The 26,204-nt window shown below is 48.2% G+C and overlaps 1 protein-coding gene across 1 annotated transcript; it reads left to right on the top strand.

Moving 5' to 3' along the window:
• The first annotated feature begins 23,440 nt into the window (after positions 1–23,440).
• On the top strand, positions 23,441–25,993 carry LOC123051165 (UDP-glycosyltransferase 79). Its single transcript, XM_044473971.1, has 3 exons — positions 23,441–24,211; positions 24,340–24,724; positions 25,476–25,993. The coding sequence occupies exons 1-3, from the start codon at positions 23,522–23,524 to the stop codon at positions 25,817–25,819; spliced, it is 1,419 nt and encodes a 472-aa protein (XP_044329906.1). The 5' UTR covers positions 23,441–23,521; the 3' UTR covers positions 25,820–25,993.
• The last annotated feature ends 211 nt before the right edge of the window (positions 25,994–26,204 follow it).

Raw genomic sequence — 26,204 nt, 5'->3', positions numbered from 1 at the left:
CGTGGCTTGTATAGGTTTCTAGAAAGAACGTTTCTTACCTAAGTAAAACCACAACGTGATTTGCCAATTTCTATTTACCCTTCATACGGACCCTTTTCATCGAATCCGTTCCGACTAAAGTAGGAGAGACAGACACCCGCCAGCCACCTTATGCAACTAGTGCATGTCAGTCGGTGGAACCAGTCTCACGTAAGCGTACGTGTAAGGTCGGTCCGGGCCGCTTCATCCCACAATACCGCCGAAACAAGATAAGACTAGTAGCGGCAAGAAGAATTGGCAACATCTACGCCCACAACTGCTTTGTGTTCTACTCGTGCATAGTAACTACGCATAGGCCTGGCTCATGATGCCACTGTTGGGGATCGTAGCAGAATTTAAAATTTTTCTATGCATCACCAAGATCCATCTATGGAGTATACTAGCAACGAGGGGAAAGGAGTGCATCTACATACCCTTGTAGATCGCGAGCGGAAGCGTTCTAATGAACGGGGTTGATGGAGTCGTACTCGTCGTGATCCAAATCACCGATGACCGAGTGCCGAACGGACGGCACCTCCGCGTTCAACACACGTACGGAGCAGCGACGTCTCCTCCTTCTTGATCCAGTAAGGGGGAAGGAGAGGTTGATGCTGATCCAGCAGCACGACGGCGTGGTGGTGGATGTAGCGGGATCTCGGCAGGGCTTCGCCAAGCTTCTGCGAGAGGGAGAGGTGTTGCAGGGGGAGAGGGAGGCGCCAGGGGCTGTGGTATTGCTGCCCTCCCTCCCCCCCCCCACTATTTATAGGACCCCTGGAGGGGGGCGCCGGCCCTGGAACCCATCTACATGGGGGGCGGCGGCCAAGGGGGAAGGGGGAGGTGGCTTCCCCCCCAAGCCAAGTGGGGCGCCCCCCACCCCTAGGGTTTCCAACCCTAGGCGCAGGGGGAGGCCCAAGGGGGGCGCCCCAGCCCACTAAGGGCTGGTTTCCTTCCCACTTCAGCCCATGGGGCCCTCCGGGATAGGTGGCCCCACCCGGTGGACCCCCGGGACCCTTCCGGTGGTCCCGGTACAATACCGATAACCCCCAAAACTTTCCCGGTGGCCGAAACTGGACTTCCTATATATAATTCTTCACCTCCGGACCATTCCGGAACTCCTCGTGACGTCCTGGATCTCATCCGGGTCTCCGAACAACTTTCGGGTTTCCGCATACTCGTATCTCTACAACCCTAGCGTCACCGAACCTTAAGTGTGTAGACCCTACGGGTTCGGGAGACATGCAGACATGAGACGCCTCTCCGGTCAATAACCAACAGCGGGATCTGGATACCCATGTTGGCTCCCACATGTTCCACGATGATGTCATCGGATGAGCCACGATGTCGAGGATTCAATCAATCCCGTATACAATTCCCTTTGTCTATCGGTATGTTACTTGCCCGAGATTCGATCGTCGGTATCCCAATACCTTGTTCAATCTCGTTACCGGCAAGTCTCTTTACTCGTACCGTAATGCATGATCCCGTGGCTAACTCCTTAGTCACATTGAGCTCATTATGATGATGCATTATCGAGTGGGCCCAGAGATACCTCTCCGTCACACGGAGTGACAAATCCCAGTCTCGATCCGTGCCAACTCAACAGACACTTTCAGAGATACCCGTAGTGTACCTTTATAGTCACCCAGTTACGTTGTGACGTTTGGTACACCCAAAGCACTCCTACGGTATCCGGGAGTTGCACGATCTCATGGTCTAAGGAAATGATACTTGACATTGGAAAAGCTCTAGCAAACGAACTACACGATCTTTTGTGCTATGCTTAGGATTGGGTCTTGTCCATCACATCATTCTCCTAATGATGTGATCCCGTTATCAATGACATCCAATGTCCATAGTCAGGAAACCCATGACTATCTATTGATCAACGAGCTAGTCAACTAGAGGCTTACTAGGGACACATTGTGGTCTATGTATTCACACATGTATTACGATTTCCGGATAACACAATTATAGCATGAACAATAGACAATTATCATGAACAAAGAAATATAATAATAACCATTTATTATTGCCTCTAGGGCATATTTCCAACACTTCACTGCCCAGCAGTCCGGCCCATGGCTAACAGGCCGGACGTCCGAGGACCCCTTAGTCCAGGACTCCCTCAGTAGCCCCTGAACCAGGCTTCAATGACGAGGTGTCCGGCACGCAGATTGTCTTCGGCATTGCAAGGCGGGTTCCCCTTTCCGAATCCCCCAGGATCTACAACACAAGTACCATACACAACCGCAGAGAACATAATATTTTACAAGTCCAATCTGCTGACAACCTTTTGTGACGTAACATCACGCATGTCCGATCATTATTTCGAACCGTTTCTTGTCCTGCCGTTCCACGTTTCGAGGCGCGGTTATTATTGGCACGTCTTGTCAAAGCAGAGATCGCGTCCCCCTTGTCGCGGGATTCGCATTAATGCGAGCGTGGGTAACCCAACCGTTCCATTGAAAAGATTCCTTAGGAATAGGCAGGTTTTTAGGCTTAGGAGGAGGCGTTCGATACCCATTGCCGTTATAAAGGAGCCAAGGGCCATCTCTATTTACGCCAAACTTCTCCCCAGCTTTTCCAACCTCGAGCTCTAGCATCCCAGGTTTGCCTTCATTGCTCCAAGCTTCCCAGGCATGTCCGGGACTAGCCCACAGGGCCAATAGGTGGCTTCCTCTGTTATAGAGGAGGACATTGTGAAGCTTCGGGCGGCCAGATACCTGACCGCGGAGATCCTCCACAGGCTTCCTGCTCAAGGAAAGGTTATTCCGACTCCCAGATCCGGCGAGAGGGTAGTTTTCATCCCTTGCCTCCTCCGAGGGCTAGGATTCGCTCTTCACCCCTTCGTCCGGGGACTCATGTTTTATTACGAACTAGATTTTCACTATCTAGCCCCAGATTCTTTCCTCCACATCTCGGCGTTTATCACCACGTGTGATGCCTTCCTCCAAATTCCCCCACACTTCGGCTTATGGCTCAAGACCTTTAGTGTGAAGCCGAAGGTGATCGAAGGGAAACAAGCGGAGTGCGGCGGTGCTGTAGTGAGCAAGCTTACCAATACTCTCTGGCCCAAAGGTTCTTTTACCGAAACCTCTGACCAATGGCAGCGGGAGTGGTTCTACATCACAGAACCCCGCGGTACCAAGTGGGCAGCTACACCTGCGTTCCGTTCGGGCCCTCCGCCACAGCTTGCATCATGGATTAATAAGGGGCTGGACTGGGGATCAGCTGATGAAGTGCAGACTCTACAGAGCCGCATCTGAACCCTCCTTGAGAAGGATATCAATCTTGTCAACGTGATTCAAGTAATGTTAGTCCGCCGAATCCTACCATGCCAGCGTAGGTCTCTTCGCATGTGGGAGTTTAATCCGGAAGGGCCACGAACCCTCCAACACTTCTTCGGCATTACGCACAAACGGATGTGGAAGTTGTTTTTTGGGAAGCGAAAACAGTGGCCGGACACCACCGAGGACGTCGGCCTCGACTGCAACCACCCGGATACCCCGGTAAGCGCTCAGTTCCCGGATACTTTAAGTATGTCGTAATATGTTACTGAGCAACCTATCTTCTTCCAGGGCTGGATAAAGAAACCGGAGTGAATCAGGTGTTCGGCCCACCTCCCCGAAGACTCAGCAGATTCCGTACTAACAAGGATGCTGGCCCCGGCACCATACCAGGTGCCTGTGGAGGAGAACAAGGCAGGAAGCGGGAGGAACAAAAGTGTCCTCCATCCCGAAGGTATATTGGACATTATGTCCAGGGGAATCAAAACTCCATCGTCCGAAGACAAAAGTGAAGGAGAAATCAAGGTCTCTTCCCCCCAGGGTAAGAAAAGGGCTGCCTCCGAAGATTGGGAGGAAAGGGCTTCTAAGCGAGGCAAGGTGCCCCAGTCGGGCGGCTCGGGCTTGAGGGATGGCGCCCTCGCACAGTCCCGCGATGAGGACAAGCCTCTAGCCGAATCGTAATTGAACAAGGGTGTTTTTGAACATATCCCGCTCCTTTCCTGTTACCAAGGTAACATCTAGAATATATGTTTTTTGAGCTTGGCACACAGCCTTCTTAACCAATCCTCTTCCTCGGGGGATCTTCTCCCGGAGATGACGGAAAGAGAGACACCTCCACCGGTCTCCTCGCCCAATAGGGCGGATGACCTCGAGGTGTCATCCCGGAGGGTCTCTCCCGATCCACAAGTGGTGTGAGGGGTGATGAAGACACAACCCGAAGATGATACTTCGGTATCCCAGGGTCCGGGGGCTAACATAGAAGGCCCCAAACTGTCCGGCCTACAGCCGGAGACCACTCCAGGGACGAATAAACGGATCCCTTCAAAGGGGGCCGTACTCCTATGACAGCTTCCGGAGGTCCTGAAGCACCGGATATATTGACGGACATGTTGCGACAGGCATCCGTCTTGGAGGAACATCGTACCTTGATGGGTACGGTGGTTGAAATGGTTCTGACCGCGAAAAGCGGGTTGACCGAAGCCTGCGCGAGCCTGCTAAGAGGCTTCGAGGTTTGTACTGTAAAAAAATTTATTGTGTTTTATTCACAAACTGCACCTGTGTATAGGTAGTAGCCCCTGAGACTCTGGTTGGCTTCCCAAGGGAGGCGATCAGAGGATCAATAAGATATGCCCAAGAAATAATCTGATTAGTTGGAACGCAGGCTGTTACCCCCCTGGAGACTGTCTGGACTAAAGATGTTGCCGACCTGCAGCGGAAGCCTGATGTAGCGGATGAGGATATTACGCTTATCAACAGGCGGCTTGACGAGATTCAAGGTATGTCTCGGGGTTAGTAATTATATGCACATGCTTGTAATTGATCATGGTGCCAAGAATTGTATGCTAAAATATACATGAATGTAGATGGTGCCGCCGCGGTCGAGATCCTTCGGGCCGAGCTGGCCCGGGCCAAGGAGCAAGCCCGGATTGGTAATGCGGCTGCCGAGAAGGCGCCTGCCGAGTTAAAGGCCGAACAGGCTGTTCGGCGCCAATGCGAGGAGAAAATATCCAAGATGGCGCATAAGTTGAAGGATGCTGCTAGCCGCTGTGATTTCCTCGAGAAGGATAATAAAGACAAAACGGCTGATCTTGACAAGGCCTTGCAAGAGGTGAAAGAAGCGGGGTCCGAATCTAGAGCGGCGCGGGAGGAGATCCGACAAGCTGGGGAGATCGCGGCTGGTAAGCCTTTTTTATTGCAAACTAAGTTCGGCGATCTGAATTATGCTCCGCTTAATCAAGTGTGGAGTTCTCCAGACGCATTATTGGACTTGCCGAAGAGTGCTTCCGATGCGGCGCAATTTTACCAGGCGCGAGAAGGGTATGCGACGGAGAAGCTTTTCTGGTCACAATTCGGTGCGTCAAGGCGCCCACTGTTGCTGAACGAACAGATGATCCAATGGGCCGAGCTTCACCGGATATCCGGTGCTGCCATAAAGGATGTCGTGGCCCGGCTGTGGCCGACCGAGCCGATTCCGGATAGTTATTTTGGCTTGGTGTGGCGACATGCTGATGCGGTGCCGCATATCGACGCTGTTAAGCGATCAACGTGTATTGAAGGTGCACGGATGGCCTTTGCCTGTGTTAAGACATACTGGACGAAGATGAAGGCCATCGATGTTGCAGCGAAGAATCCACCCAAGGGCAAGGAACACCACGCACCAGAGCGTTATTTCGAGGATGTCTTAGAGGCTGCCCGCTTAATAGAGGGTCGATGCTCGAAAGACATAATATTCGAACTAAGTGTATGGAAATTGTGAAAGACAATATTGTAATACAATAGAGCTATTTTTATTTTAGTGTTGCATAAAAGCTTTGTTTCCTCCTGTGCGGCCGTTTTTGTATAATCTGAAAGTTTTACAGTCATCGGCTTCAGCCCCCTCGTAGGAAGTACGGGGGTGTTCGGAAAAGCATTTGATCACTCTTAATCCAATGTCTTGGTCCATGAAGGAGGCGTCAATGCGGCAAACGAGGCAATCAGACTATAGGGCGTTAACACTTTCACTTAGCCATAGGAGTTTTACGGTGGGTCTACGATATAGCCCCTTGTATGTACGCGGTTATCCCAATACGGTGCGTTACATGTATGACCTGAAGAAAAGGTCCTTCGTGTAATACGGAGGGAATCACGAAATATTCCAATAAGTCGTCGAGTGGTTGACCAGCTCTCGCCGCATCATGACAGTCAGTTTTCGGCTTTCTCTATTGAGGTGCTTGACCAGATGAGCCGGAAGCACAATCGCAGTAGTTCTCCCTTTACTACCTTAGCTGATAGAGCGGAACGTAAGGTAGCAACCACAGGAGCCGGGCAACCCAACTATTGACCCAAGACATGATTCGGAGCTGATGCATATAAGGCCAAACTCGCGATGCCGAAGTATGCTATAAAGCTGTTCGGACTTTGTAGGCAACTCATTTGTTCCCATACCGAGCCCCTGGCAGGTTACGCCGAGGTGTGTGTGAAACAACCAAGGAGGCAAAATTCAATTTTTTTAGAAAAAACAGATACCGAATACGGATTATGTTCGCTGGGACCTGAGTGGCATGCCAATCATTATTGTATAGATGACAAAGCCGCAACCCCGGCTATTTGACATGCCAGGGGTCGAAGGCTGAGGAAAAAGGCACCTTACAGGCTCAAAATAGAGAGTGTGGTCTACAAAAAGTTATTTTGGACCTCCTGTCGCACGTTTGCGCCGCCTGTCCTCTGTGGAGGGGTTCCTTGACGGGAATAGCCCTCTGATGAGTATATGAACCCGAACTTCAATAGAGTTCGTGGGATGACCCGCCTTTGAGCCACCTGTGGTAAAGGATAATAAAAAGGAAAGAGTAGTTAGAGAAGGAAAAAAGAGGTTTATGGGAGTACTTGCAGGCTCGTCCGTATATTGCTTCCGCCGATGCCCAGGGTATCCTAAGTGCATAGTTATGTATGCGCGGTACTGATTTCGCAGATATATGAGGAGGACGGCGGAAGCCGAACTATTAGTCCAGCTCCGAAATTGGTCGATCCTGTTGAATGGAGACCGGTGGCTTAATGGCCGAGAAGGTATGCGGTTTAATAAGACCGCATTGCACTTCGGCTGGGGTTGCCGTAGTATGATCCTCGGTTTGGAGGGAGTGCTTCTCCTGCTCTCCTTTGGAGTTGTGTGTCATGTGTACCATGTACACTGTTTTTACTTCGGGGGGAAATTGCCTCTGACCCCCGGTGTTCGGTTGGCGAGTTTCTTCGTCATCGCTGCTGCCGGGAGGCCTCTTCCCCTTGTGTTCGGCATTTGACTTGCCGGCCTGTTTGAAGACCCAACAGCTTCTGTTGGTGTGGTTAGCTGGTTTATTGGGGTGGCCGTGAATCTGGCATGGCGTATCCAATATTTTGTCTAACTTGGATGGTCCGTCTCTGTTTGCCTTGAATGGCTTCTTCCGGTGACTGGGTTTGGGACCGCTAAATCCAGCGTTGACCGCTGTGTCGTGTGTTTTTCCATTATTATTGCGACGTTTATGCTTGCTGCGTCACGGCTTTCCATTGCGGTCTCGGACTTCGGAAGTGTCCGGATCGCTGGCGCTACTGCTTCTACGAGCGAGCCAGCTGTCTTCTCCCGCACAAAAGCGGGTCATTAGAGCGGTAAGGGCTGTCATGGATTTTGGTTTTTCTTGACCGAGGTGGCGGGCGAGCCACTCATCCCGGACGCTGTGTTTGAAGGCCGCTAGGGCTTCAGCGTCCGGACAGTCGACAATTTGGTTCTTTTTAACTAAGAACCTAGTCCAGAGCTTCCTGGCTAACTCTCCGGGCTGCTGGACAATGTGACTTAAGTCATCGGCATCTGGTGGCCGGACATATGTACCTTGGAAGTTGTCGCGAAAGGCGTCTTCCAAGTCCTCCCAGCTGCCAATAGAGTTTTCCGGCAGACTGTTTAACCAGTACCGAGCTGGTCCTTTGAGTTTTAACGGTAGGTATTTGATGGCATGGAGGTCATCTCCGCGGGCATATGTATATGGAGAAGAAAATCCTCGATCCACACCGCGGGATCAGTTGTTCCATCGTATGATTCGATATTCACGAGTTTAAACCCTTCTGGGAAATCATGTTCCATAACTTCATCAGTGAAGCAGAGTAGGTGTGCGGCGCCTCTATATTGGGCCACATCGCGACGTAGCTCCGATGGTGTCCGTCTGCGGTGTTCGTCCCGGGCATGACTAGGCTTGTTACGTCCGAATAGGTGGGTGTCGTCTCGTGTCGGGGCACATCCTCGCGATCCATAGATCGATCTGGTATGTTCTGCTCTATTGTCCAGGTCCTGCCGAGGGTCGCATGTATGACCCCGAGCTGTTTTATCTCTGTCTTTTCGTTGGGGTGGGGCGGGTTGCTGTTCGGCTTGAGCTGCCGTTTTATCCCGACCGCGTTGTGGTCGGTCGGCCGCATTGTCCCGACCGCATCGTGCAGGTTCCGTCGCCTGCTCATCGAACTGACGTAGCAATCTGCGTTTTGGGTAACCCTTGGTTCGGCGCTTGAGGCCGTATTCTTCGGCTGCTAGAACATCTGTCCATCTATCGTTGAGCAGGTTTTGGTTAGCTTGAAGCTGCTGCTACTTCATTTTCAGGCTCCTTGCAGTGGGTATTAGCCGGCGTTTAAAGCGATCCTGCTCGAGAGGTTCCTCAGGCACGGTGAAATCCTCTTTGCCGAGGTTCTCCTCATTCTTGGAGAGTGGAAGATAACTACTGTCCTCCGAGTCTTCGTGTATGGCCTGTTCATCAGGGCTAACGTGCCTGTTTCCCCGTTCATCTTGTTCGGAGGTTGCCTCAACAGGGTCTTCATTGACTTCGGCATCGTCTCTGGTGCCGGTATTGCTATCTTTTGCGCGACGTGACTTAGAGTGGCGCCGCTGACGCCGGCGTCTGGGATGTGTCTCCGGGGGTTTATCCTCAACTGGATCTTCTTTGTCATCGTCGATGGTTTCTTTAGGTGTATCCACCATGTATACGTCGTACAAGGAAGTGGCCGTCGAGCGTCCGATAAACGGCGGGCTTTGGCCTTGTTCCTCATCGGCATCGTCGTCCATATCGTCAATGCCTTCGGAGCCGTAATCGAGCATGTCGGTTAAGTCCGCGACAGTGGCTATGTAGTGGGTGGCGGGTGGGATGCGAAATTCCCCGTCATCAGCCTCCAGTTCAAACCGGATATAATTCGGCTGAGAGCCCCCTGCTAGGGATAGATTTTTTAATGAGTTGAGCATGTCACCTAAAGGCGAGTGCCGGAAGATGTTCGCGGCGCTGAATTCGACGATCGATGACTGATCCAGCTCGACGTGCGGGGATACACATGGTTCGGAACCTATAGCCGGAAACGAGTCCGAGGTTCCGGAGACACGGATATCACCCTAGGTGAGATCAGTGTGCGGCTCCGACGCCGCGGAATCTGCGGCTTCCGTGGTGGGGTTGAGCTTCCCGTCCTCGGATGGCACGACCCGCTCCGGATCTAAGGCCAGAGCGGCTACCGGTGCAATTTCCTGAGTATGGCCCGATGACAGATTTAAGTCATGTCCATCATGGTGAAGGGGAACGACTGTCGTGGTCTCGAATCCGTCGAAGATCAAGTCTCCGCGAACGTCTGCGACGTAGTTCAAGTTCCCAAATCTGACCTGGTGGCCAGAGGCGTAGCTATCGATCTGCTCCAGATGGTCAAGCGAGTTGGCCCGCAGTACGAAGCCGCCGAACACGAAAATCTGTCTGGGGAGGAAGGTTTCTCTTTAGACAGCATTGTCGTTGATGATTGAAGGAGCCATCAAACCTGTTGTGGACGGCACAGTGGAACTCTCAATGAAAGCACCAATGTCGGTGGTAAAACCAGCGGATCTCGGGTAGGGGGTCCCGAACTGTGCGTCTAAGGATGATGGTAACAGGAGACGGGGGACACAATGTTTACCCTGGTTCGGGCCCTCTCTATGGAGGTAATACCCTACTTCCTGCTTGATTGATCTTGACGAATATGAGTATTACAAGAGTTGATCTACCACGAGATCGTAATGGCTAAACCCTAAAAGTCTAGCCTGTATGACTATGGTAATGAGTATCTCCCCCTATCCGGACTAAGCCCTCCAGTTTACATAATTCCCTACAAGGATTCCCGTCTATTGCAACAAACTTTATTGCTACAACTACGTTTTGTTGCAATAAAATGCAATATTACCACAAATTCTCCGGTTGTGGTAATAGGCCGCACATATTGCCATAACTTAGTTTCGTCACGATAAATACTAACTTTGTTGCAATACAGGCATCCTATTGCAACAAACTGTATCGGCGTTGCAATATGGCAGCGGTATTGCGACAAACAAATTCCGTTGTGTGAGGGCAGTCATTTTGTTGTAATAGAGACTAGGTATTTCAACAGAATAACTATTCGTGGCAATATTCAATAAGATATTGCAACGTCGGCGTGACGTTGCATTAGATACAAATGTTGTTGCAAAAAAGTGGCTAACTATTGCAACAAACTGCATCGACGTTGCAATATGGTAGCGATATTGCGACAAACAAATTCTGTTGCGCGAGGCAGCCATTTTGTTGTAATAGAGACTATGTATTTCAACAGAATTTTTTAATTAGTTGAACTTTTTTGGAAATCAATGAACTTTTTTTAAAAATTCGATGAACTTTTTCTAATTCGATGACATTTTGTTCAAATTTGATGAACTTTTTTCTATTTCGATGAACATTTTTCAAAATCGGTGAACGTTTTTTCAAATCAATGAACTTTCTTTAATTTCGTGAACATTTTTTTAGTTTGTGAACATTTAAAAAAAACGTAAACTTTTTTAAATCACTATTTTTTAAGTCAAACTCACAAAAAGTGCAGGAGAGGCTCACCTTACATGGGCCGGCCTAGTGCAGAAGCGCAGAGTGCGCCCGTTCCTCAAGTGGCCGCTGCTCCATTGCGCCGTTCGTTTAAAGTTTAAAATAGCAGACGTATATCTTTGTATACTTTAGTCCGTTGCGTTTTTATATCTGTTTTTTTTTCGTATTATGCTTTTGTATAAGTTTGTATTTCTTTTTGTCACTCACAAAAAAGTGCAGATCTGGTCGTAGTTGTATACTTTTGTAATTCTTTTCGTCAAACTCACAAAAAAGTGCAGCTGACATGATTGACCCGATGACATCTCCGTACGAAAGGAAAGAACACAAACCACTAGGCTATCCGATCGGTTGTGATATACATGCTTTTTACTTCTTTTATTTGTTCTATAATTTCGTGGTTTTTTCTCCTGCTGTTTTTATTCTGTTTTTCTTTTTTTTCTTTCTTTATTCTTTTTCCTAAATGCGCGATTTCCTTTCAAATTCATTAACTTTTTTTAAAACTGATGAAGGTTTTTTTCAAAATCCATCAAGTTTTACTCAAATTCGTGAAGCTTTTTTCAGAATTGGTGATTTTTTTTCTAATTTGTGAACTTTAAGAAAAATAATGAACCTTTTTTCAAATTTGACGAACTTTTTTCGAAAGAAATAAACTTTTTCAAATTGATTAACTTTTATAAAAAATTGAAGAACTGTTTTCAAATTTGATGATTTTTTTAAATTAAACTACAACAGTCGAATCAATTATACCAGTAGAAGTGGATATAGCAACAAAACCATGATATTCCAACAAGGACGGCGACGACAGGGCTCCTTCGCCCCCTCGCGCATGGATTCGATGCCGGACGGATCTGACGGACAAGGGCGTCGTGATGCGGTGGGTCGCGGCAACACGATCTGGCTTCCTAGTGGGTACGTTGGGAGGTGATGACGCGGATGTGGCCTCCGGTGGTGGGGTGTGCTGGGTCTTGGTGGCGGCGGCGATCTCACCAAATCCATGGTCCCAAGCACCAGGTGGCGCGAGCTACGGACGACGACGGGAGGGATCCCTAGAGACCTCCCAGTGCCCTGCCGTCTGCTCCTCCCTTCCCTTGTCACTGCCAGAGGGCGTGACCTGGTGAAGCCTAGCCAGCGGCAGCGGTGCCAAGGCCCCTTCACCCCCTCGTGCGTGGATCCGATGCAGGACGGATCTGCGGGCAAGGGCACAAATATTTGACATATATCCCAAGTTTCAATTTGTCATGGCAACTAGGGAGTAAACAAAGATACACATTGTAGATCCACGATGAAACAACACATTGCTAACACAACATATCTCAAAACGAAATTGGATTGGTTGTTAATTTACATAGTTGAATCTTTATGGTTTTCGTTGAAACAAAAATGACATGATTATGTTGGACCTAGTCTGGCGCGGAGGAACCCTCCACGGACTATCTGGTAAGATGAAAGATGTTGAGATCACCCCATCTCAAGATCAAAATGTGAGATCGAGACTGACATAGATCGACCGTCTCATCAACCCATCCCATTTGTACTTGTGTTCCAAGGCAAGAGTATTACCTAGTAGTTTTAAAGTGAGGGCCACATGAGGTTTCTGTGAGTTGTAGTTCAAAACTAGCCAAGTTTCTGCTGCTTTCTGAAATGATTTTTGAAATTGTAGTGCAAACCTGGTTGTACATTCAACCGGGTCGTTCGGCGACAACGCGCTAGCACCGGTCATGACCCCTACTTTTGCGCGATGGCCACCCCTACCAGGCTGCAGCTTGTGCCGTCCTGACCCGGGTGGCAAGCCCCGGCCAGCGAGCCGCCCCTTTGACCTTGCACGTCGCTCCTGGTTGGCCATGGCTCCCGTCGTCCGCTTCCTCCATCCTCGGTGCTGACCAAGCAGTTCCGTTGTCCCTCTTCCCGACCTTCGCCCGCGAGCTCGAGCCTCTCCACCGGCGATGGATGCGAGCTTCCCACACGCCGCCTACCGCCGGACTTAGGGAAGATGACGGACGTGGCACGATTTCATCGGGAATCTCCCGATCTATTTCAGAGGGAAGATGATGATCGTGAGCCGATTTAGCAGCATATATATCTCATATTGCTTTGAAATAATATATTTTTTCCTATTTTTTTCATTATTCTAAACATTCCCTCCAAATAATTACTTTCCCACCACATAATTTTGGTTTACTGTAGTTTACGCCAATATTTTGTGTTCCCACTAAAAAAATATAGTCTATTTATCTTGCCGCTAAAGACCCTTCCTAACGACCCACGATTACTATTGTAAACCAAAATACCAAATCACACGGCGTCTTCACCGGGGATTAGATCTGGAGCTCTCGTCCCTGGTTCAGGTTGTTCTTTCTCCCGATCTCCTCCCATCTAGAACGTCCAGAAATCCTAGCGTCGTCCAGCGGGTGCGGCGGTTGCCCAGCGCGCCGCGCGGTGCCGCCGACGAGGAGTCGTCGTCCTCGATCTCGCCCTCCTTCCTCTCCTCCGCGCCCGTCGACGCGGGCCGCGTCTCCGTGTCCTCGGCCATGCCCGCTCGCTGCCGCACGCCCCGTCGGCTGCCCGACGCCAACGCGACCCCGCCCGCTCGCCCAGCCGCCCGGTCCTACCGCCCGCTGTCAGAGGCCGTCGCCCTCACCCGCTGCCATGGACCCCGGCCCGCGGCCGCCGCCCCTCGTCCGCTGCCCGATACTCGCGAGCGCCGCCCCTCGTCCACTACGTCACAGGGCGACATCCCTCGGCAGCGCCCCGCCCCCCGTGCTGCCCGCCGCGAACCCCGGCCAGTGCGCCCTCCCTTGTCAGCGCCTACGTTTGGGCGAAGTCGAGCCAGCGGGCGTCGACTGGCTCCCCTCCCCCGGGCATTAAGATAGAAGTCTGGCTTTCCTCCTTTAAACGTGGAGGAGCCATGCACTGCTAATGTAGTACCTCTTGTTTTTGATAATTTCGCATAATGCAGTTCATGACTACAATGCTTCTTACTTTGATTTTATTGCGAAGATGTCGGATGATGAAGACGATGGGTGATCGTGATGGTGACACCCAGAGCTAGAAGGCCATGAGGAGTTCAATATGAGATGTTAGTATTCACATCTGCTCTACATAATTCTGCAACCGTATGTGTATGAGTACTAATTAATCAAACCAAAAACTAATAATATATATTTTATTTGTGAAGCAACAATGGTATGAAGAATATCTGCTATTGCGGGCGTGTTATCTTTGAAGCAACTCATTGAGAAGTTAGGCTTTAATAATGTGACTGATAAGCCAGCTGCACTTAAAATGATGAGAGATGTATGTGAATCTGTTCTTGAATCCTCCGAAAGGAAGCAAAGCTAGTACATAGTGGTGGTGATATCTTGAAGAGTTACAGAGTGGCCTTGCGGAGGCAGCTTGGGCAGGTTAACAAGGGATTGCATTGGAATTATTTCTGATTAAGTATTAGCTCTGGATTACCACTATTGTTGGTGTTAGTCCAGCTGTACGGGTGCCATAACTACACTATCTGGGTTGGCACTTCAGTTGAATTCGGGATTTATTCTGGTCTGGTTCTCTCCTTATGATTGTCTTCTACTGTATGACCTGGTATATCATACTTCAAAACATGTTGGGCCTATTTTTTTGCGATACTCAGTGAGGATCATGTGCAGGTGTGGGACTTGATAAATCTTGGAGATTATCTTAGTGCAAGGGATGATGTCGATCCCTCTAGGATAGGGATTACTGGTGAATCACTCGGAGGTACTATAGATCATGATTGCATCATGATACTGAATTAATACATAGACTTCACTTTTAGAAAACTTATCCTTTTTATTTGGAGCTGAATAAAGGAATGCGTGCATTGTTTGCTGCTTTTTGTGGATACACAGTACAGTGTTGTTGTTCCAATAATTGGTGTTCAGGTACACACAGCAGTAATTTATCGATATGGGTGCACATAGTTTTGTGATTTGTCCCATGTAAGTAAAGCAATGCTCTTTGTGGTGGCTACAGGGATTTCAATGTGCAATAGATAAGACATATGGCAAGCTAGAGTTGATAGCATTAAGCCTTTATTTGAAGGTTAGATGCCATGCATGCATCCTCTAAGATTGGGCACACACCATTGAAAAATATAGGTCACAGCTGAAATATATTGTATCAGTTCAGAACATTTACATGTAAGTACCTATGTCGTTTGTCTTTCCTATAGAAGCAAGAATTGATTCAGGGAAGAGTGAAATAGATGCAGAGGTTGTGAAAAAGGTGACTATCTGATTTATTTGACATTTATTTCTGATTGTTCCATTGTAAATGTTTCACGATCGTGTATTGACATATTTTTACCAGGTTTAGGACAAGATAGCACCTGCTATGGCTTCACAGTTTGATGCTCCCTACTAAGTTCCTCCGATTGCACCACGTCCAATCCTCCTAAATGGTATAACCAAGCGTATTTCTTATTGAGTGCTTCTGCTTCGTCCAATAGTTATTGCATGACCCAACATATTCAAAAGTCTCTCACTTTTATGAGTTCAATGAGCACTTGTCAGGGCTGGGCTTCCAGTCTTCAGTATATATTTTTGTTTTATGATTTTATGGTTGAGCCAGAACTGTTGTTAACCCTTCGTTTAAAAATTAATGTTAATTGAGCATTTTTCTTGCTGCTGGAGCTTCATTTATCGATTACCATGCAGGTGCTGACGACCCTCGTTGCCCAGCCCTTGGTCTACAAGAACCTGCCACAAAAGCTGTTGAGGCTTATGCAGAAGCTGGTTCTGCGGATAAGTTCAAGGTAACATTCAATCTGCTCCCTCCGATCCAAATTAATTGACGCTCCTCTAGTACAACTTTATCTTTTGACATGCAATATGTTTACTTTTCACCATGAGGTGTGGTTCTATGTTTGCCCAGACTTTTTTTGCATGAATCCAAAGCAATTGATAGTGGTTACCGCACCTATAATTATTCTTTTCGTTACATAACTGAAACTATAGATTGAGCCACAACTTAAATCAATAGTGGAAGATTTTAGTACATGTATTGTGCTTATACTTTAGACATTTACACTTGTAAAATTGTTTTGATCCCTCAGTTACATGCTTGCTGACACAGCATTACTCTAGTTAGTCTGGCGACAGTTCTTTTTAACAATTAATGGGGCTGGAATAATTGTATGGCGTATGTTATGTTGGACTCATTGACTAGAACTATATATTTGTTTTTGATTTCTTGATTGCAGGATCCAACTAGCTCGACTGGACTCTAGATCACGGACAATTAAGTCTTGGCACTTAATTAGGATGGCTAAATTACATTTGAGTTTCATTTGATGGATATTTGCTATGAGAATTATGAATTTTATGAATCTACATATTATATGTATGGTTTTGAATATTGTAATTGAATGCATGCATTTTTTTTAGGTTGCAATAGGCTATTGCCACAACCCACTTTTGGTTGCCACATGTTAGCACCACAAAAATTTAAATTGTCGCAATAGTTTCTCGCCACAAACATTTCACCCGTTGTGATACCTATTTATCACCGCCAAAACTAGTATGTTGCAATTTCCTATTACGACGACTGGAATATTTGTTGCCGTAACTTAATGCCACAAGTGTAGCGGTTTGTGGCAAAATGCCTAATGCCACGAAAACAAGGATTGCTGCCATAGTTTATTGCCACAATTGACTATTGCCACGGAACAGTATGCACCACGAAACGAGCGTCGTTGGCATAGGTTGTTGCCACAAATGTTTATCGCCACGAGCTATCAGTCGCCATGATTCGTTACATGTTGCATTAAAGCTATCTCCACAAAGAAAATTGTGGCATCAGATTGAGTGTTGCCATGAGAAAACATGTGGCGACTTCCCACATGACTGTTGCAATAACACACTTTATTGCCACAATTGCTTTTTTGTGGCAATAACCTATTACCATGCGTCCAGTTGCAACGGCTGCCAACGAATGCTGTTTCGTGGCAATAGGTATTTATCGCCACAAATCAACATGTATTGCGACGACTAGTTTCGTTGCAATAGACCCGAATCCTTGTAGTCACCGGAGGGATCTAGGGTTACATCGAGTCGGTTACAGAGAAGGAAATCTTCATATTTGGCCGCCAAGCTTGCCTTCCACGCCAAGGGGAATCCTATCCGGACACGAGTAGAATCTTCGGTCTTCGTATCTTCAGAGCCCAGCAGTCCGGCCCATGGCTAACAGGCCGGACATCTGAGGACCCCTTAGTCCAGGACTCCCTCACTCATCACCACCTGGGCAACCACACATCCACAAACAAGCTGAAGAGCACCACCAGAAGACAAAGACCGCGCGGAGAAGATGAAGAACATCGAACAAGTCGGCGCCATATTGCCTTAGCAAGCAGAAAAGCACCATCCACACCTCGGTAAACCCTAGATGATGCCACTAGGGAGGGAATGACGTCGAAACGCCGCCGCCCCCCACAAGGGGAACCGGGACTTTCACCCCAAGAAGTTGTGTACCCGAGGGACATAATCTTCAACTAAGCAGGGGGGACCATCGAGCGTGTACTCCTATTTGTGTGTACGATCGGGTCTCTGTGAGACTAACGGAACTCCTCGGGTACGCTTTGATGAGCCTTGTTCCTTTAAGTCAGCGAGGGTCTTAGATGCCTCCTCGACTGCTTGGGCCTCGGTTGCGAAAGCCGCGGTTTGCTCCTTGCTGCTTCTTGAGCTTGCGTTGGTTTTCCCTTGAAGAGGAAAGGGTGATGCGGCAAATTAGAGATAAGTATTTCCCTCAGTTTGAGAACCAAGGTATCAATCCAGTAGGAGGTACACACAAGTCTCCAATCTATGCACCCGCACAAACAATCAAACTCTTGCGCCCAATGCGATAAAGGGGTTGTCAATCCCTTCATGATCACTTGCAAAGATGATATCTAATGGAGATAGGTATAAAATATTACTAAAACGCAAAACAAAGTAAAAACAAATAAATTGCAGCAAGGTATTTTTGGGTTTTTTGGTTTATAGATCTGAAAATATATGATGGAAAATAGACCCGGCAACCATAGGTTTCACTAGAGGCTTCTCTCCTAAAAAAAGTACGGTGGGTGAACAAATTACTGTCGAGCAATTGATAGAAAAGTGCAAAGTTATGAAGATATCCAAGGCAATGATTATGAATATAGGCATCACGTCCGTGTCAAGTACACCGACTCCTGCCTGCATCTACTACTATTACTCCACACATCGACCGCTATCCAGCATGCATCTAGAGTATTAAGTTCAAAAGAACGGAGTAACGGCTTAAGTAAGATGACATGATGTAGAGAGATAAACTCAAGCAATATGATGAAAACCCCATCTTTTTACCCTTAATGGTAACAACACAATACGTGCCTCGCTACCCCTACTTTGTCACTGGATGAGGACACCACAAGATTGAACCCAAAACTAAGCACCTCTTCCATTGCAAGAAGAACCAATCTAGTTGGCCAAACCAAACCGATAATTCGAAGAGTAATACAAAGATATCAAATCATGCATATAAGAATTCAGAGAAGATTAAAATTATATTCATAAATAATCTGATCATAAATCCACCATTCATCGGATCTCGACAAACACACCGCAAAAGAATATTACATCAGATAGATCTCCAAGAACATCGAGGAGAACATTCTATTGAAGATCAAAGAGAGAAGGAGAAGGCATCTAGCTACTAGCTATGGACCCGTAGGTCGGTGGTAAACTACTCATGCTTCATTGGAAGGGCAATAGTGTTGATGTAGAAGCCCTCCGTGATCGAATCCCCCTCCGGCAGGGTGCTGGAAAAGGCCCCAAGATGGGATCTTACGGGTACAGAAGGTTGCGTCGGCGGAAAAATATTTTGGTGGACGCTTCTGGTTGTTTGGGAATATTTGGAAATTTATAGGCCAAGAATTAGGGTTAGAGGAGCTCCGAGGGGCCCACAAGCCCTGAAGACGCCCCCCTTACGGCGCGCCCCTGAGGCTTGTGGCCTCCTCGGGACTCCTCTGACTTCTTCTCCAAGTCCTACGTGTGTCTTCTGGTCCAAGAAAAATCATCGCGAAAGTTTTATTCCATTTGGTATTCCTTTTCTGTAAAACTCAAAAACAAGGAAAAAACAGAAACTGGCACTGGGCTCTAGGTTAATAAGTTAGTCCCAAAAATAATATAGAATAGCATATTAATGCATATAAAACATCCCAAACAGATAATATAATAGCATGGAATAATAAATAATTATAGATATGTTGGAGACATATCACTCCTCAGTGCGAAGGGAACGTTAGGTGTTACCATTGACTGTAATAACGCCCTTTGGTCCTAGAATTTTAAGATTTTGTTATGCACAATGCGGGACTGCGTTGAATCGGGCGAACGCAATTCATCCCCACAGTGCGTGATAACCGCTCAAAAAATGGATGATATCGAAGATCAAGTCTTCGCTTCGGAAGTTCTTAGGAGAGCCGAGGACTACCTCCAGAGTGATGGTCCCCGAGCATTGTGCCTCCGCACCTTGTATTATACCCTGGAAAGTGGTGTTGCTGGGCTTGATCCTTAATGGATCGATTCCCATCTTCCTGATCGTGTCAGCATAGATCAAGTTGAGGCTGCTACCTCATCCATAAGAACTCATGTTAATTGAAACCTGTCTACAATGGGATCGAGGACTAGGGCTGCCTGCCCTCAGTGACGGATATTGGTCGGTTGGTCACGCTTGTGAAGGTGATTGGCCAAGCCGACCACAAATTGTACTTCTGAGCTATAGGCTCTAGGGCGTAGACGTCCGGAAGTGCGCGTTTCCTCTCCTTATTAGGGATGTGTGTGGCATAGATCATGCTCACCTCTTTTACCTCAGGAAGGAATTTTTTTTGGCTTCCATTATTGGGCCTGCGAGATTCATCCTCATCCTCGCTACGAGACTGGCTCTTGCCTTGGCTTTTGACTGCAATCTTTTCGGCCTACTCGATAACCCAGGAGTGTCAGTTATTATGATTTGCAAGTTTATTTGAAGTGCCATGTATTTGGCAAGGCTTGTCGAGGATTTTATCAACTGGAGTAGGACCGTCCTTGGATTGTTGAACCTAGCGTTAACTGTTGCGTCCTTGGTGTCACTGCCACTATTTTTATGCCGGTGCTTGTTTCTGTTGCGCCGAGGCCTGCCGTTGCCATCGCGCATCTCCGAGGTGCCGACCTTGCTGCCATGAGTGCTACGAGCCAACCAGCTATCCTCGGCCATGCAAAAGCAGGTCATAAGAGAGATAAGGGCCGCCATGGTTCTAGGCTAACTTGTCCGAGCTGTCGCTCCAGCCGCTTGTCCTAGATACTATGCCGGAAAGTGGTGGTGACTTATGTGTCAGAACAGTCGACTATCTGGATCTTTTTGGTTAAGAACAGATTCCAGAACTTCCTAGCGGACAAGCGAGGCTGCTGAATAATGTGGTTAAGGTCATCGGTGTCCGGGGGCCGAACATACGTGCCTTGGAAGTTTGCCCTGAAGGCGTCTTCGAGCTGGTCCTAGCTCTCGATAGAGTTCTCGGGCAGGCTGTTGAGCCAGTGCCTTGACGATCCTTTAAGCTTCAGCGGAAGGTATTTGATGGCGTGGAGATCATCTCCCCATGCCATATGAATGTGGATAAGGAGGTCCTCAATCCAGACAGCCGGGTCAGTAGTTCCGTCGTAAGCTTCGATGTTTACGGGTTTAAACCCTTCGAGGAACTGGTGTTCCATGACCTCGTCTGAAAGCATATTGGGTGTGTAGGCCCTTGAAAATGATCCGCTTCATGTCGGATATCGAGTGGCATCCAGTTATACGATTGCTCCCGAGCCCTACCGTACCTGTCTAGCGAGGCCTTGTAGCCATCCTAACCAACAGGTGCGTGTCCTCGTGGTCCGTAGATGGATCTTGCCAGGACTGGATTTACGTTTAATTGCGTTCGCAAACCGTACGTCTCAAATCAAGGTCGCAGCTCAAGGTCTTGTTCAGTTTTGATAACCTCTACCCATTTGTCATTGAGGGTGTTTTTATCAGCTTCGAGCTGTTTCTGTTTCTTTTTTCAAGCTATGGGCAATTACGACGAGTCATCACCAAAGCCTTTCTTGCTCATAGGGGTCCTCGGGAATGATAAAATCCTTGGGTCCGAGGCTGACATCCTCCTCAAACTCAGGGAGGTAGTTACTTTACTCCCCATCCTCAAGATCTTCGGGATCCCCATTATCAGACATCCCTGTAGGGCCATTAGGCCGACTGGGTGTGGCGTTATTATCGTCGCCTTGGTCCTCGGCATCGTCTGGAGCGGTGCCATTATCGGTGGCCTCCGTATTGTTGGTCTGGCTCTCCTTGCCCCTTTCGGAACCCTTGGGTCGCCTTCGAGGACGTCGGCGCTTCGAGGAATCTTTTTTCTTCTCCTCGTCTTCCTTAGGAGTGTCGACCATGTAGACGTCGTAGGTGGAGGTTGCGGCCCAGCTGCCAGCATGTGATATGGCCATGGGCGAAGCCGCTCGTGATGTGCCATCGACATCTTGATCCATGTCAGTCGCCTCGTTAGAGGCATAGTTCAGTACCTCGGTTAAGTCCTCGATAGTAGCGACTAGGTGGGTGGTGGGAGGGACGTAAATTTCCCTATCGTTGGCTTTACATCCGATTTGATCATAGACCGAGGATGAGATCGCCAGATTGTGGATTTGCTCTAGCATCTTGTTTAACTGCGAGAGATCCTCAGTGTCCATGGCATGACTGTAGGCCGGATTGATATTAAATATGCTCTGTGGGTTTCTTGACGCAACTTCGGAGTCTTGGCTAGCCAGGGTTGACTCTGGGTCCGCCGGCAAGGAGATCGGTCGCAAGTTTAATACCGGGTCCAAGGTCGGACTTGACTCGAGGTCAAGATCTGATGAGATAGTGGTCGGATCCGTGCTTGAAGCTAGTTCCGAGGTGAGAATGACCGGCTCCATATCCAAGGTTGGTTCTCATGCGAGATTTGGCCCGAAAACTAGATCAGGGGTCGGCTCCGGGGTCAATGCCGTGGTGCTCGAAGAGTTCTCAAGACGATCTGGCATCCAGCCAGAGAGGGTGAGATCACCGCGGGAGTCAGGTATGTACTCGAGACTCCCGAACATGATGGCTCGGTCCGGGACGAAGCTTTCGACACGGTCGAGGCGGCCGGTCGAGTTGGCATGCATAACGATGCTGCCGAACACAAACAACGCCGGGGACGAATATGCAAGCGAGCCATTGATCCTTGTTTACCACACAATTGGTCATGCATGGGCCACCATTGTCGGTGCTAAAACCGGCAGATCTTAAGTAGGGGGGGGGGGGTTCCCAAGCTGTGGATCTAGGAATGACTCTGAACATGAGACAAAAGGCACGATGTTTACTCAGGTTCGGGCCCTCTCGAAGAGGTAAAACCCTATGTCCTGCTTTGATTATATTGATGATGGAGTATTGAATACAGGTTGACCTACCTCGAGACCGTATGTTGTGTTGTACACCTTAAGGTCCGTTATCATGATTGTTCTGTCTCTATGGACTAAACCCTCCGACTTTAATGCCAGGGGTATCTAGGGTTACACATGGTCGGTTGCCGACTAAGGATAAACATGCGATAGGTGGAGTAGTCCTCGAAGTATACGCCAAGTCTTTGGCAGTGTGCGTCTTGATCACGTCTAGGTTCGACGCTTCCGGAGTCCTTCCCTGTGAGATCGGTGGGCCATAAGCTCGACCCATGGACTGTGGGCAAACTAGGTTGGTACCCCTTAGTCCAGGACACCGTCACTGGGGCTCTTTCGTTCTACGGGGTTGTCTGGTTCTGTGGGCTGTTTTGTTCTATGTCTTGGATTGTCACACTTTGACACAATTTTTTTTGCTGAGCTTGCCTAAGGTTAGCTTAACAAAATGAAAGCCACACGTTGGCGAGTCTAAGAGAATCTTGTCATATTTTTTATGTGTATGTAATGTGGGGCTCAAATATGGTTTGCCTAATGGTGGCTTGAACCAAACATCTACCTAAGTTTGTCATACATGCCTAACTTTAGATGTGACAACCTTTGACAAACTGAATCTCAAACCAAAGACACCCTTAGAGCCTGGTTAATAACACATCTAAAAACAGGCTATATGAAGTTGCCGGTCATCTAGAGTCAACCTAATAGCTGGCTTGCACAATAGTAAAATTTAAATATGTACTACTTTATTGATAGCTGACCCATCTTACGATCTCAGAAAGTGTGTTGGGTCTCATGCTATAGCCGGCTCTTATTCTACGGCCCGCTTTCCGTCTCTCTCCTCTTCTCTCTCCTCCAACAAAGTAAATATATAATATTTTACTCCTATAGCCTGCTTATCTCACCCTATATATTGTCTTTGCTCTTGTCTCAAACCAAATAGCTTCTCCTTTCTGCTTTGGGCTACGATCAGACTAGTAGTAACAAAATGACCCTCCATTATTTTTGTCATATTGATGCCGTCCAACCTATTGCAAGATGCCAGGATTCATAAGTCAGTAATAATAAAGATGTGGTTGTCCACTTCCCAAAAGCTCCAGAACCAATCTTGTGATGATACGATCGCACAAACAAACTCTAAAGTTTGGGAGGGACTGCCAACCTGAACCTGCACTTTCCTCTCAAGTCCAACGCGCGCAACTCGTCAGAAATGGAGACGACTTCCGATACCCCACGCTCCGTCGTCCGAGCAGACGGCCACGGCGGCGGCGGCGGCCATGTTCTCCTCCTCGCCTTCCCGGCGGCGCAGGGCCACCTCAACCCCATGCTGCAGCTCGGCCGTCGCCTCGCCTACCACGGCCTCCGCCCCACGCTAGTCACCACGCGCCACCTCCTCGCCACCGTCCCGCCCCCTTTGCCCCCCTTCCGCGTCGCCGCCATCTCCGACGGTTTCGATGAAGGCGGCATGGCTGCGTGCCCGGACTTCCGGGAGTACGGGCGCCGGCTGGCGGCCGCGGGGTCCGAGACCCTGGAGGCGCTCTTCCGGTCCGAGGCCGCGGAGGGGAGACCCGTGAGCGTGCTCGTGTACGACCCGCACCTACCCTGGGCAGGCCGTGTGGCGCGCGCCGCCGGCGTGCCGACGGCCGCGCTCTTCTCGCAGCCCTGCTCGGTGGACGTCGTCTACGGGGAGGTCTACGCGGGCCGCGTCGGCCTGCCGGTCGTGGACGGGAGCGCGCTACGTGGGTTGCTGAGCGTCGAGCTGGGGCCGGAGGACGTGCCGTCGTTCGTGGCGGCGCCGGAGTCCTACCCTCTGTTCCTGGACGCGGTGGTGGGGCAGTTCGATGGGTTGGAGGACGCCGACGACGTGCTCGTCAACTCGTTCCATGAGCTCGAGCCCAAGGTGAGGTCCCTTGCGCGTGCACCCCACCTGTTTGTTGTTTTGCCCGAGTGAAATAAAGATTGATCAAAGCACAACTAGAGGAGAGCCGTGAATGCTCAACTCACAGAGAGCCTTATGGATCTAAACAGGAAGCTGACTACTTGGCATCAACATGGCGCGTGAAGACCATTGGCCCGACACTGCCGTCGTTCTACCTGGACGACAATCGGTTGCCGTCCAATAAGACTTATGGGTTTGACCTCCTCGACAACACAGCACCGTGCATGGCATGGCTGGACAGCCAGCCCCCTTCCTCAGTCGTATATGCCTCCTATGGGACTGTCGCTGACCTCGACCAAGCCCAATTAGAGGAGATAGGCAATGGATTGTGCGATTCCGGCAAACAATTCCTCTGGGTTGTCAGGTCCGTTGATGAACACAAGTTGTCTGAACAGCTCCGTGACAAGTGCAAGGAAAAGGGGCTAATTGTTTCGTGGTGCCCCCAGCTTGAAGTCTTATCTCACAAGGCCACAGGTATGAAATGATGTATACAATTGGAATGGTATATTTACAATCAATTGCGTTATTTTTGAAGCAAAAAAAGAATATGGGTGTAGCTATGGAGTTTTCGAATGTGTTGACATGACAAGATGAACAGAGCAAGCCTGAGGAGAGGAGTACTCTGTATGCAAGGTGTTGCATACTGTGCGTCGTGAAAAATGGTTTCCCCCTGCTGTATGGTTGATGCCAACTGTTTTGATGACAGACAAAGTTATTGTTTAATGGCAGCATTTACAATATGAATACAAGACTGGAAAGTTTTAGATGCACAGTTACTGTCATAAAGTACGAACTATAATTTCATATCTATTTATCTCGGCCGTAACTAGAGAAGCCTGCAAGAGGATAAAATAGAAATAAGAACAGATTAATTTACTGCTCATGCTTCCTTGGTTGCGTATAAATTTAATTTATTGTTACTGGAGTTTGTAGTAATTGGATCCTAGAAGAGCATAGTTCGCTGGCTCCTATTTTTTGGTTCTGCACTACGACATAGATGAACTAGAGTACTGTTTCCATAACGTCAAAACTTATATTTATATTCTTCCTTCAATTATCCTACCTTAGGGCCACTGATAAATTATTTTTTTCTAGAAATTAAACCGCATTCACTAAAATAGACTATAAAGGAGGTGTTTGTCCTGCATATTTTGTAGTGAACATATTAAGTAATCCATTCCAAATAACTACGCTATTGGTATATGCTAACACATCAATTGAATAGGTTGTTTCTTAACTCACTGTGGATGGAACTCGACAACAGAAGCAATTGTTACAGGCGTACCACTTTTGGCAATGCCTCAGTGGACAGATCAACCAACTACAGCAAGGTACATTGAGAGTGCATGGGGGATTGGTGTGCGTGTGCATCGTGATAAAGAAGGTATAGTGCGGAAGGAAGAGGTAGAGAGGTGCATTAGAGAAGTCTTAGACGGTGAGAGGAAGCAGGAGTACATGAAGAATTCTGCTATGTGGACGAGAAAGGCTAAGGAAGCAATGCAGGAAGGAGGAAGCTCGGACAAGAATATTGCTGAGTTTGTGGCCAAGTATTCTCCAACTACTAGTTGATGTTAAAAAAAAATCTGTACTTAGGTGTTATATTTGGATATCATTGAAGAGGTGAAATGTGTGGTTTTCTTGTGTGATCGGAAACTACAGTTTGCAGGCGAATATATTATAAAATTTGACATGTTGTATTCAGTATGACACTTTTGACTTATCCATGCCATGAGCATATTATCAGATCTCTAGCATTGTCTCTATCTAATCTGTAAATCTTTGGGGGTGAATATTTGTTGAATAACATTATCTGTGAATATCATGTACCGAAATTGTATCTGCATACTGTTGCACTAAATGGATGTTTTCTGTTTTATCATATGAGTGAGAAAACAAATAAGAGTAAGAACATACATTCAAAGTACACCCATCCAAGGATATGGACACAAATGTA

This window comes from Triticum aestivum, chromosome 2D, assembly GCF_018294505.1.
Source record: "Triticum aestivum cultivar Chinese Spring chromosome 2D, IWGSC CS RefSeq v2.1, whole genome shotgun sequence".
Classification (NCBI taxonomy): Eukaryota; Viridiplantae; Streptophyta; class Magnoliopsida; order Poales; family Poaceae; genus Triticum; species Triticum aestivum.
This window is presented reverse-complemented; position numbering and strand designations above follow the sequence as displayed.